This window comes from Arabidopsis thaliana, assembly GCF_000001735.4.
Source record: "Arabidopsis thaliana chromosome 1 sequence".
Lineage (NCBI taxonomy): Eukaryota > Viridiplantae > Streptophyta > Magnoliopsida > Brassicales > Brassicaceae > Arabidopsis > Arabidopsis thaliana.
In genome coordinates, this window is record NC_003070.9 from 10,601,458 (window position 1) to 10,614,251 (window position 12,794).

At 39.0% G+C, this 12,794-nt stretch overlaps 2 protein-coding genes and 2 pseudogenes across 5 annotated transcripts; 3 read left to right on the top strand and 1 right to left on the bottom strand.

The window, feature by feature from the left end:
* Window positions 1–720: 720 nt before the first annotated feature.
* AT1G30150 lies at window positions 721–3,702 on the top strand (annotated as a pseudogene; the record flags this gene model as incomplete). The annotated part of the gene is made up of 1 exon: window positions 721–3,702.
* Window positions 3,703–4,701: 999 nt separating this feature from the next.
* Window positions 4,702–6,487, top strand: AT1G30160 (hypothetical protein (DUF295)). 2 transcript variants are annotated; one of them, NM_102756.5, is made up of 3 exons: window positions 4,702–4,849; window positions 5,010–5,759; window positions 5,848–6,487. In NM_102756.5, the coding sequence occupies exons 2-3, from the start codon at window positions 5,155–5,157 to the stop codon at window positions 6,176–6,178; spliced, it is 936 nt and encodes a 311-aa protein (NP_174308.1). In that variant the 5' UTR covers window positions 4,702–4,849; window positions 5,010–5,154; the 3' UTR covers window positions 6,179–6,487. The 2 variants fall into 2 exon arrangements, with proteins under 2 accessions (NP_174308.1, NP_001031113.1); NM_001036036.2 differs by having other exon boundaries at window positions 5,023–5,759.
* AT1G30170 (hypothetical protein (DUF295)) lies at window positions 6,431–8,161 on the bottom strand. The gene is made up of 3 exons (NM_102757.3): window positions 8,040–8,161; window positions 7,023–7,762; window positions 6,431–6,938 (listed from the first exon to the last, which is right to left on the bottom strand). The coding sequence occupies exons 1-3, from the start codon at window positions 8,070–8,072 to the stop codon at window positions 6,611–6,613; spliced, it is 1,101 nt and encodes a 366-aa protein (NP_174309.1). The 5' UTR covers window positions 8,073–8,161; the 3' UTR covers window positions 6,431–6,610.
* A 1,066-nt stretch (window positions 8,162–9,227) lies between these two features.
* Window positions 9,228–12,556, top strand: AT1G30180 (annotated as a pseudogene; the record flags this gene model as incomplete). Its single annotated transcript has 1 exon — window positions 9,228–12,556.
* Window positions 12,557–12,794: the final 238 nt, after the last annotated feature.

Here is a 12,794-nt window from a genome sequence, read left to right on the forward strand (position 1 = left end):
CCCCGCTTTCTACCAAAAAACAAAAGAAAGCAAAACATGTTTAGAATAAAGAGATTGAAATTAGACGATGTATGTTTGGTGTATGCCATGCAACTACTTCAATTCTTCAGACATTTTAATATTCAACATAAGAAGAATCTTTTCCAATGATTTTAATCTCATTTCAAGACATGCAGTAGAAATCGTCTAAAAGATTTCACGTCGGGCTGAGTCTATATATCCAATGAGTCAAGAAACCAGCGCTGGACCGATACTCGCAGACCAAGAGCTAGTAATGATAGGTAAAACAAATGATCTCCTTTAAACTCCAAACCTCTTTCTTTCTCTTACTCTTCTAGGGTTTTAGCGCTCCTCTCTCTCTCTCTTTCATTTTCTTCTTCTCCATATCTTTCACTCTCAAATTAAATTCTAGTCTTTTTCATATTCTCCTATCTTTTCGCAGGCGCGGGATCGTCATCACCTAGGTGATGATCATCGCCCTAGGCCATAAAAAGATTTAATATTTGTAAGAGCTTAATGATCGTGACTTGGGAGAGAAGTAATACAAAGCCATAGATTATTTAATTTCTTCTGGTGTTATTCAATGAAGAAGCTTATGGTTGGTGGGGGGTTTTGTATATTTAACCCTCAAACCCCAAGCAAAATAACACACCGAACTATCACTCTTCTTTGACGCTTATCCTCTTTCACGCTTCTCTTCTTTCAACCTTCTCTTTCACAATGTCTTCTTCTTCCGCTATCAAGGCTGCAGCAAAAGCTTTGGAGAGGATCCGCATTATGGATACTGTCCGGTCTAGTTATGTTGGTCTGTTTAGTTCAACAGTTACCGACATGGTGTCTAAAAATCGTTTCCGCAAGGGCCAATGTATCGTCCTCCAGATAGCACGTGGAGTGGCAAGGGCATTGAATATTCCAGAAGATGCGGTGGAAGTGAAGACTCTTCACAATAGCTGGACATGCTATGAGATTGTGCACACGGTGAAGACCCCGATGGCTGCTCCACCCAAAAGAGGGATGCCGACGGATCCTCCGGTGAGCACGATCATACGCTTCAAAGTCACTCGCATGAGTGCAATCGTGGAAGTCGCCTACACGAGGGCACTACAAGAATATGGAGTATTTATAGCATTATAATATAGCAGTTAACCATGTTCTGCTATAATTTATAATCCGGCTAAACTTTTATACCGTTTGGTAATTTCAAAATGCTATAATCTTGTACCCGGGAAATAAAAAATGACGCGGGCCATGTTTTTGGATTTAGGGTTATTCTTCTATAGCATTACCATTAATTAAACGCTACCTAATGTAATAGCGCGGATTAATTTTTATTTCCCGCCGAAACAAAATAATTGGCCTCAAAATAATTCTAAGTACTGAAAAACATTTCTCGATCTCTTTCTCTTTCTATTCTTGTTCTTCCCTATTCTTCTTCTCTCTGTCTTCTGCTCTAATCGATTCTTCTTCTCTCTGTCTCTCTTTGTGTTCGTGTTCTTGCTCACCGACTCTGTTCAATCTCTCTCGGAGACGCTCGCTACTCCTCAGTCTCTGAGTCACAGATCTGTTTCTAATTTGAGAAGGTTATGTGCCTTTTCTAATCGATTTAGGGTTTGCATGTCCAATTAAACTTGTTTGAGCATCGATTTGGGGTTTTAATCAGTTTTAGGGTTTCGTTTTCAGGTTCTCAGAAGCTTTTGGTAGCCGTGTCTCGAAGATTTCAGTTGTAGCCGCCGTGTCTCGAAGATTTCAGTGGTAGCCGCCGTGTCTCTATTTGACAGGTATGTCACTTAGTTTGAATCGATTTCTGTAGTTCTTAGTTTGCATATATCGATTTGAGTATTCACTTGAACTTGAGGATTCACTTAGATTTGAGTATTGATTTGAGTTTCTAATAGAACTGAACTTGAGTATTCACTTGAATTTGAGGATTCACTTAGATTTGAGTATTGATTTGAGTTTCTAATAGAACTGAACTTGAGTATTCACTTGAACTTGAGGATTCACTTAGATTTGAGTATTGATTTGAGTTTCTAATAGAACTGCTCTGCTGAACAATTGTACAAGATTGGTCGCATTCCACTTGGACCTAATGTTGCGGCTGTGATTGTGAAGACAGTGGAAGACACCACAACTTCTTTGTGGAGGCCTACACCATCTGTTTACACACTTGGTGAAGCTTTGGGGAACAAGATTGCTTGGCCTTTTGATAAGATCATCTTGGACAGTGAAGTAGCTTCCCCTTCTGAGAATCAGACTGCAGGATCTTCGGTAATTTTCTTCCCATGTCACTTGTCAAATATCTAGTAAGATCACTCACTGCTCACTTATTATTTATGCACCATTCTTTAGGCTAAAGATGCACCATCAGTTAAGATCAAGATAATTGATTGGAATATGGCTGATTCTGTTGTTGGTGAGGGTCGATTGTGTTCAACAGACAGACACGAACTTGTGAACAATATGCTTGGTCCTTCTGCTGCAATTGTTAAGGTTGAGAAGGTGTTAAACAAAGCCGCGTATTTATGGAGACCAAGTCCAGGAAAGTTTCTAATGGGAGATGTACTACATGAGAACATTGCGTGGCCACTTCATAGTATACAACATGTGAATATATCTCCTATACTGGATGAAACAGCATCAACAAATAGAAGACCATCACCTCCATTGGTAACTTTCTGCACTTTAACTTACATGCATATGAAAGACCATCGCTTGAATATTGCTTACTTGGTATTATTTTGATTCATGTAGAGCTTGTTGTACTGCTAGCACCAGCAAATCTGCGAAGAAGAAATGCATCATGTTAGATTACAAGAACGGGAGAGAAAGAGTAGCAGAAGGAAGAGTATGTACCTCTAACCCTTCAGACACAGTCCATCATATGCCCCTAGGTCCAAATGCAAGCAAGGTATGTGTAGAAGTTTCAAAGATTGGAGATGCTGCTATGTGGAGACCAAACTCTGAAATTCAAACAATTGCAGATGATGTAGGTAGTATTGTGGCTTGGCCTACTGATAAAATCATGTTTGTGTAAACATTATGTTGTTTTTTTTGTTAAGTACTTTGACTTTGAAATGTAATCTGGGATCTTGAATTTTATATAATATGAATTTATGAATTTCTTTCTGAATTTTGATTTTATGATTTACAAATAATATGAATTTCTTTCTGAATTTGGGATTAAAATATAATTTATGAACTGGAATTAATTGGAGAAATATTGCATAATTAAAAATGCCATAATATATAAATATTGCAATTAACTAAATGCTATTGTCTAATTATATGTAGCAAATTAAATATGCTATGTATAACAGTTATTTATATCAGAAACAAATCGTTATTAAATAATTAAAGATTGCAGCAGAAAAAGCGCTGTAATAAAGGAAATAATGATAGCAGAACAAAAAAGCGCTACAATATGTCTCCGACCTATTATGACGGACGATGATAGAGCGCTTCTAATAACGCTATGATATAATAACATAGCGTTTTTCGGGCGCTACAAATGCTCCATATTCCTGTAGTGGGGTCAACGAAGACGGCAATAACATGGGCATCGATGTCAGAGTCAAGCAATACCAACTTCCAAACCCTAACAACAACGACAACAACAACGACGACAACGACGACGACAGCAACGACGACAACAACGACGACAACAACGATGACAACAACGACGACAACAACGACGACAACTAAACAATCGTTTGTTTATCTCTCTAATTTATCTCTATGGTTTAGTAGTCCTATTTATTTATGTTGTAATGGTCCCTAATTTGCTTTAGACGCTTTTTTTTTTTTTTTTTTTATCTCTGTTTGATCTCTAGTCTTATGGATTGATGTTGCAATGGTTCTTAGTTATCTTATGTTGTAATGGTTCCTTAATTTGCTTAAGACTGCTTGTTTATCTCTCTTTTACCTCTAATCTCTATGGTTTATATTATTTTTATTTTTATGTTTGTTCGGTTTCACTATATATATAGATATGAACTTTTTAGCAGGATACCGTGCCGGTGTAAATAGAACCAACATCTCCCGGTTCATGGCGGGACATTTTGGCAAGCCTATTATAGTATAATTGATTCTGCTGCCGTGCGTATAATTTGACCAAGTTAAACCGATGATTAAACTAAGTAACCGAATTCACTTCCATTTGAGGTCTACTAAACCAACTCATTAAGAAAACTGACAACCAAACCGAACCAAAAGCAAATTCATATTCCCGATATACCAAAGTTTGCATTTCACTTGGTTCATCATAATGATATAACAAAGTTTGAATTTCATAGTATTGATCATTCATATTTATGACATATACAGAAAACTTGTACGTGAAAACGGAAGAAGTGGGCAAGTGGTGATAGAGAATAACTAATTTGATAGTATTGATTATTGTTAAAGAAAACTAAGGAAGAACATAAGTTTGTAGTTGGAAAAGAATAATCATTAGATGGCAAGTTAAAAATGTGAAGATAAAAAATGTCAACTGTTAAAAATATTTCGGCCAAAAAGATTTACATACAACATTTTCATCAATTTTAAAAGTATAAAGATAGAGGTGTAAATAAATATAGTTGGGTCAGAATTTATTGTTTACTTGTTTATTTTTCAGTCAACATAGTTATTAACTTATTATATCGTTTGTGAATAATGATGGGTAAAAATATAGCAAGATTCCAAAAAAACGAAAATGTCACCAAAAAAGGAAAACAGGAGAGAAAAAGCTTGCTACCCACACCTATTTCTCTCTCTTCTCTAAGGGTAGAGAGACTCCAAAATACATCAACTTAATTTTTGGGTTTCTTCTGCAATAATGTCTCGGCTTCTCTCCAAGCTCTCTCCTCTCGTAAGTTCTTTCTTTTGCTTGTATTTTTTTTTATAGATTAGATGGTTTACTTTTTCTACTTTAGATTAGATAGACAAGATTCGGAGGGTAGAGATTGCTCCTAAGCTTAATTAGAGAAGATGCTTCATTTACTTATGATTGGGTCTTGATCTCTGTGTAGCTTAACTTGGCAGATTCACAAAAGCAGTAGGAACATTCGTTCGTTTTCATCCTCAACGACCGGCCCATGTGTTTCTATTTGTACCGTTGTGGAACCCTCTCCGGACGGCAACCTCGGACAAGTCCTGTTGTTCAACATACCAGATATGAAGTTAGTCACAGCGGACAAAATATATCCCGACGAGCTTTATGACGCCCAGTTGGTGGGAGCTTCCCATGGATGGGGACTTTTCTCCGATAGAACAAATCGGTCGGCACTTATCAGCGACTATTTGAACCCCTATGCTTCCAAGTCAAAACCAAAGATGATTCATCTACCTTTTTTTACTCCAATGTACTCTGGCCAAACCGAAGTCGTGTGCAACGTGGCAATGTCCTCTCCTCCTCCTGATCAAGACGACGACCATGAAGATTGGGTAGTTGGCATCAAGTTCTTGGGTAGACAGCTTAGCCTCTGCAGGCCTCGTCATGACCTTCGTTGGACTAACATCCTAACCCCTTTTGAGTCGTGGGAAGTCTCAGAACTCATGTATTCTAAAAAAGACCAACGGTTCTATTTGCTTGCTCCTGGAGGCAACTACTTATGCTCCTGGGATCTCAACTTCAAGGAAGACAAGAAGCCTAAGTTCCATGAGTTGGTCTTGCACAACCTTCCCAACATGCCACGTTCCCTCTGGAAGCAGTTAGATTCCTACGGCAGAGAGGATCATTGGGTGGAGTCACCTTCCGGCGAAAGTTTCCTTGTCAAATGGTAACCTAATTTTAATATTTAAGGAATTTTGCTGAAACAAAAAAAAAAACTAAAACACTCATATATTTGACTTGTAACCTATATGCAGGTTTTGTGAATACTCGCCTGAAAACACCAGTAACTGGTGCAAGTCACCGATTGTAATGGTGTTCAGAGAGGAAGAGACGAAAGATGGAAGGAAAAACATGCGTTACACAGATGACATTGGAGATCTATGCATTTTCATTTCGAAGGGAGAGGATTTCTGCGTCAAGGCTAGCTCTTGCCCTGGACTCCAACCTAACTCCATCTCTTTACATGGCCGTTTGTTTGCGATTCTTAATCTCACGAAAAGAACCATGGGTTGCTACGAATATCCCCAAGGCATACCAAAAAGGATTCCCTATTTACCCTACTGGCTTCCTCCGTTTTCTCCTTAGCGCTCTAGTTGCTTCATTAGTCCTTATTGTGTGGTTTGTTCTTTTAGGTTTGGATTACTAAGATCATATAATTATATTTTTCTAATCTGAGAAAATTGAAGACTTCATTTGGTATTTGGCTGGTGTCACATGGAGTATAAATCTGATGTAACTTGTGTCTTACAATATTTCAGAATCCTATTTTAGGTTGTGTTTCCTTTATTTATGTCCATGAATATGATTAGAGAGATGGTTTGGTGGCTAAAATAAATGTTTCATGTAAAAAACAAATGAAGTGAATTGTGTATGTAAAATATATTTATAGAAGAATTATTCAATTGATCATAAGAAACTCCTAATACAATCAAAAAGGAACATAGAACGATCGATTAGATCTTAGCAAGTCGAGAGAAAGAGTAAAACCAAAGCAAACAAAGCCATACAATCCTAGCACTAGCTAGAAGCTGGAGGAAACCAGTAAGGGGACACAATTTGATTCAGTGCACCTTTGGGAGCTCGAAAAATAGAGACATTTCTGGTGGTAAGATCGTATATACCTAAGCCAAAGCCAACAAAATAGATGGAGTTTGGCTTAAGGCCAGGATAAGAGCTTGCCGGGACGCAAAAAGCCTCGCTCTTTGAAACAAAGATGCACAAATCTCCAATGTCATCAGTGTAACACATGAATCTTTCTTCCGTAGTCTCCTCCTCTCTAAATACCATGAACCTCTGCGTTTCATAGGTGATTTTACTCGAAGAAGCCAAACAACCCTTGGCGTACCTGCATGCAAAAAACCAACGCATAAATGGTTCAGTAATCATGTATAATTCATATGGTAGTAGCTATAAAGTAATATAGATATACCATTTGACAAGGAAACGTTCATCTCCGGAGGGTGACTCCACAAAGCGTTCCGTCCTACAAGAAGAAGGAAACAGCTCCGACAGCTCTGAGTCATACTTCAACGACTCTGGAAAGTTGCGAAACTGCAACTCATGGAACTCTGGCTGGTCGGCTTTGTTGAAGTCAAGATCGTAGGATAACAAGTGATGGCCTCCAGGACCAGGCAAGTAGAACTTCCGATCTCTCTTGGAATACGTCAGATTCGAGGTTGGAAAGTGGTCAGAAGGGGTTTGGAACTTAGTCCAACGCAAGTCTCGACGAGGCCTACAGAAACTCACCTGGTCACCCAAGGACTTGATGCCAACAACCCAGTCTTCATCGTCATCAGGACAAGAGGACATTGCCACGTTCCAGATCACATCAGTTTGGCAAGAGAACAGAGGATTAAGTGGAGGCAGAGTTAAGAGCTTGGGGTTTGATTTGCATGCCCATGGGTTCAAAGAGTCGGTGATGAGTACACAACGGTCTTGTGTGTCCAAGAAGAATGCCCATCCCTTGGAAGCTCCGATCCATTTGGCTGTCACGATTTCTTCTGGAATTGGTTTGTCCGTAAGGTTGAGTAACTCTTGTTTAGCAGGGTCGTACAAAACGATTTCTCCGATGTTGACGACGCCTTCCGACGAGGGTTTTGCACTGAGACTAAGCTGCAAATAGGGACCTGTCGTGGAGGATGAAAACGAACGAACGCTCCTCTTGTGAATCTGCCAAAGTAATTAAGCAACACAAAGTAAATTATTTCTCTTCTCTTAAACATAGTACAAATAACACAAATGAAATCAATTTTCTTCTCTAAAACATAGTAAATCTCAACCATCCGATCCTTATTCTTGTTTTTTTCTTTCTTTATGACAAATCAATTTGCTTAGGTATAAAAGACTTCTAGAAAAGTATAGCTAGCATGCTCTCTTAAGTCTTAACAAAAAGAGAAGAATAAAAACATGAAACAAAGACAGAACACAAAAGCAAGAAAGAGCTTACGAGGGGAGAGAGCTTGGAGAGAAGCCGAGACATTATTGCAGAAGAAAAACCCAAAAATTAAGTTGATGTATTTTGGAGTCTCTCTACCCTTAATTCAAAGAGGGAGAGAAATAAGCGTGGATAGCAAGCTTTTTCTCTTCTGTTTCTCCATTTTGGTGAAATTTTCGTTTTTGGAATCTTGCCAAATGCCAAGCTACGGTAGTGGCTACTAGACCAGAGACATTTTGCTTTTCTTTTCCATTTTTTGTTACTCGTATATTTTGTTACCCATTACGTAATCATTACCGTGGCCCACTCACAGTTCTTAATATTTATGAATAAAATTGCATGACATAAGAAACTAAATATATATTTACGCAAACTCCAGTTAATTTTACTTTCTCATATCAGCAGATGTGTTATTATTACAGTTTCAGAGACTCAAGATTTGTAGTGATATAGAAGTATATGTTATTTAATGATCATGTCAGTTAAAGAATAATGCTCGTCGTTATCACATTTTTCTATTGCCGTTATTGCTCTTCTTTTTAATTCTTAACACAATTGCAAAATGCATGAATTCATTTGAGTTTAAAATTAATATCGTCTAAAATAAAATCGAGGATATGATATTGCTCTTTGTTCCAATTTCACAGAAGGTATGAACCAATCTGAGGTTTAACAGGTATCATTAATTAATCTTTATATGAGATAAAATCCAGTATATAGCTGATTGTGTTGTTGTCTAATGCTGACATGTCGATTTTCTTGACTTTGGAAATTATTTTTTTTAGTTTTGATTTTGGTGGATTATTTTTTTTTAGTTTTGTATGTTAGATTTGTTATGAGTTTTTATTGGGCCATATGGGCCTCGGTTTAATCTTACTTAGCCCACAAGCTGTTGTTGTATCATAGATATTAGGTTAAACGAACATATGTGTATATAAGCTGTTTCAGCCGTATGAATACAAGCAAGAAAACCTTTTACCACTTTATAGGTTTCTTAACATGGTATCAGAGCTTAGATGTGACCTCTCTTGAGCTAAGTTTTTTTGATTAAATTCCGCTTATTTACTTCTTTTCTTTGATCTATTCTTTGATTAAGCTTCGGTTAACAAAGACTTTTCTTAAAAGAGAATGAGTTCACCAGCGTCGATCTCTTCGACGAGCTCCTCTCTCTCGTCTTCAATGGTTAACACCAATCGGAAGACAATTTCACCATATGATCTATCGTCAGGTGACAATCCAGGAATCATAATCTCGAGACCTTTACTACGAGGTCCGAACTATGAAGCTTGGGCAACAAACATACGTTTAGCTTTGACCGCACGCAAGAAGTTTGGGTTTGCTGATGGATCTATTCCAAAACCAAGAGAAGATTCAGAAAACTTTGAAGATTGGGTAGCAAACAATGCTTTGGTGGTTTCATGGATGAAGGTGACCATTGAAGAAAACATCTCAGATTCGATATCACATCTAGATGATTCCCACGAACTCTGGACTCACATACAAAAACGTTATGGTGTCAAGAATGGACAACGTGTTCAACGATTGAAGACAGAATTGGCAACGTGTCGTCAAAGAGGAACAACCCTCGACGAATATTACGGTGAGCTATCAAGTCTCTGGAAGAGTTTGTCTGATTATCAACAAGCAAAGACAATGGAGGAGGTCCGGAAAGAGAGAGAAGAAGATAAGTTACATCAGCTTTTGATGGGTCTTGATGAGTCGATTTATGCCACTGTCAAATCGTCTCTACTTTCTCGGGTTCCATTGCCATCGTTGGAAGAGGCGTATAATGTTTTGCAGCAAGAAGATGAGTCAAAATTGGCAAGTCGTTTTCACAGTGAGAGAACTGAAGGTGTGAGTTTCGCTGTTCAAACACAACCCCGTCAGTCACCATATGCGGATCACCGAACTCATACTTGTACGTTATGTGGAAAGCTTGGTCATTTTGATGAGAATTGTTTCAAGAAGATTGGATATCCATCATGGTGGGTAGAGAAGCCAAGAAATAAATCGAATCAAACCTCCAATGGTGGACGTGCTACAACTTCAGCTCCGGTTCAACATTCACGCGGTCGTGGAGTTTCTGAAAATTCACGGGGTGCACAAGCAAATGGATGGTCGTCTCACATCCGTCAGGTTCAGCGATGCATACTACAACAATCACTGATTCTGATAGAGTCGGCTTGAGTGGTCTTAATGATCATCAATGGAAATCACTCGTTCAGATGCTCGAAGAAAGGAAATCGTCCTCGACGGAGCGTCTTAACGGTACGTTGTTTCTTGACTCTTGGATTATTGATACCGGGGCATCTAATCACATGACAGGGTCTCTGGATTTTTTGAATGAGATTTATGACATGCCACCAGTTTTAATTAAACTCCCTGATGGTCGTTTTACTACTTCGACACGTCATGGAACAGTTCAATTGGGCTCCTCTCTACGATTAACTTCAGTGTATTTTGTGGATGAGCTGAAATGTCATCTAATCTCCGTCTCGCAGCTGACTCGTGATAGTGGTTGTGTGTTTCAGATAACTGATCGTCTATGTGTCGTCCAGGAGTGCATTTCGAGGACGGTGATTGGTGCGGGTGAGCAAAGAAACGGTTTGTATTTTTTTCTTGGTCTTGCGGTTGCGTCGGCATTACAAAGGTCCGATGCACAGCCTTTGGAGTTCTGGCACAAGCGCTTAGGACATCCTTCTTCTAAAGCATTGAATTTGTTGGAGTTTTCTAGTAGTAGTAGTTCTTTTGATTCACACACTTGTGAGATTTGTATTCGAGCAAAACATTCAAGAGATTCTTTTCCGTTGAGCAATACTACATCTACTATGGCTTTTGAATTGATTCATTGTGACCTCTGGGGTCCTTATAGAACCTCAGCATTATGTGGTTCACGTTTTTTCTTAACCATTGTTGACGATTATTCACGTGCGGTCTGGATATACCTTCTCACTTCCAAACAAGAGGCTCCAACGCATATGAAAAATTTCCTGGCACTTGTTGAACGCCAATTTTCGACACATGTTCGCACGATACGAAGCGACAATGGGTCAGAATTTATTTGTCTTCGAGATTTCTTTGCTGAAAAAGGCATTGTTCATGAGATGTCTTGTGTGGGTACACCACAACAAAATGGTCGCGTCGAGCGAAAACATCAACATATATTGAACGTTGCTCGTGCTCTTCGATTTCAAGCAAATTTACCCATTGAATTTTGGGGTTATTGTGCTCTCACTGCGGGTTATCTTATCAATAGAACTCCAACTAAGCTTCTACATGGTAAAACACCATTTGAAATGATATATGGTCGTCCACCTCCACTTGAACACATGCAAGTTCTTGGGTGCTTATGTTATGTTCATAACCAAAAGCATGGAGGAGATAAATTTGCACCTCGAAGTAATCGGTCTGTGTTTTTGGGTTACCCTTTTGCGAAAAAAGGATGGAGAGTTTATGATCTTCAAACCGGCAAAGTATCGGTTTCTCGTGACGTAATATTCATGGAAGATGAATTTCCTTTTGCTCTGCTTGAGAAAGATGAGATAACAGATTTACAGCCTTATCTTTCACAACCAGTTGGTTTACCTCATGAAGAGGAGACGATGAGTGCGGGTATTATTTAGTCTCCGATGGACTCCATTTCGCCAACCACAGATCCTAGTTTGGGAGATTCTTGTGCACCCGAAGAACCTGTTACTCCACGAACACTACCTTTGCTTACCGATGATTCTTTTGGTCCCGAATCTGCTTCTCTATCTCCTAGCAACTACCGGTGTGTTAGGTGCTAAGCCGGTCGCTTTCCCTATGGTGCAAAACCACAGACTAGCATTAGACGAAGGGGAACCTATTACGGATCCTTTACGCTATCGTCGTCTCATTGGCAAGCTAATCTATCTTGGTGTTACACGGCCTGAATTATCATATGCGATACACATCTTATCGCAATTTATGAGTCAGCCTAAGGAACAACATTGGACTGCTGCTCTCCGAGTTCTTTGTTACTTGAAAAGCAGTCCGGGCCAAGGTATCTTTCTCCGAGCTAACACACTTCTTGTTCTCACTGCTTGGTGTGATTCAGATTGGAGTTCTTGTCCCGTTTCACGTCGAAGTCTCACTGGATGGTTCATTCAGCTGGGTGGATCTCCTATCTCTTGGAAAACAAAGAAGCATGACGTCGTTTCCCGCTCTTCAGCAGAAGCTGAATATAGAGCAATGGCCGACACAGTTTGTGAGATCTTATGGCTACGGGAGTTGTTACCTGCCTTGGGAATTGATTGTAGTGCTTCCACGATACTTCATTCGGATAGTTTATCTGCTATTAGTCTCGCCAAAAATCCGGTCTATCATGCTCGCACAAAACATATAGAGAATGATATACACTTCATTCGTGACGAGATATTGCGTGGTACTATTGTTCCTAAACATGTCAATACGACTTCACAGCTCGCCGATATCATGACTAAAGCGTTGGGGAAGACTGCATTTGAAGCTCTTCTAGTCGAGATGGGTGTTCGGAATCTCCACACTCCACCTTGAAGGGGGGTATTGGGCCATATGGGCCTCGGTTTAATCTTACTTAGCCCACAAGCTGTTGTTGTATCATAGATATTAGGTTAAACGAACATATGTGTATATAAGCTGTTTCAGCCGTATGAATACAAGCAAGAAAACCTTTTACCACTTTATAGGTTTCTTAACAGTTTTTCCGATAATTTTTTTATAAGTATGTAAATATCATTGAGGAATTAAATGTTGAGTCTTTACAAA

Bases quoted from the DNA above. Each gene is read 5' to 3' on its own strand.
- AT1G30160 (NM_001036036.2), top strand. From the start codon at position 4,817: ATGTCTCGGCTTCTCTCCAAGCTCTCTCCTCTC. The intron at 4,850-5,022 runs GTAAGTTCTTTC...TTAACTTGGCAG, and splicing joins TCTCCAAGCTCTCTCCTCTC to ATTCACAAAAGCAGTAGGAA. The intron at 5,760-5,847 runs GTAACCTAATTT...ACCTATATGCAG, and splicing joins GAAAGTTTCCTTGTCAAATG to GTTTTGTGAATACTCGCCTG.
- AT1G30170 (NM_102757.3), bottom strand. From the start codon at position 8,072: ATGTCTCGGCTTCTCTCCAAGCTCTCTCCCCTC. The intron at 7,763-8,039 runs GTAAGCTCTTTC...TTACTTTGGCAG, and splicing joins TCTCCAAGCTCTCTCCCCTC to ATTCACAAGAGGAGCGTTCG. The intron at 6,939-7,022 runs GTATATCTATAT...TTTTGCATGCAG, and splicing joins GAACGTTTCCTTGTCAAATG to GTACGCCAAGGGTTGTTTGG.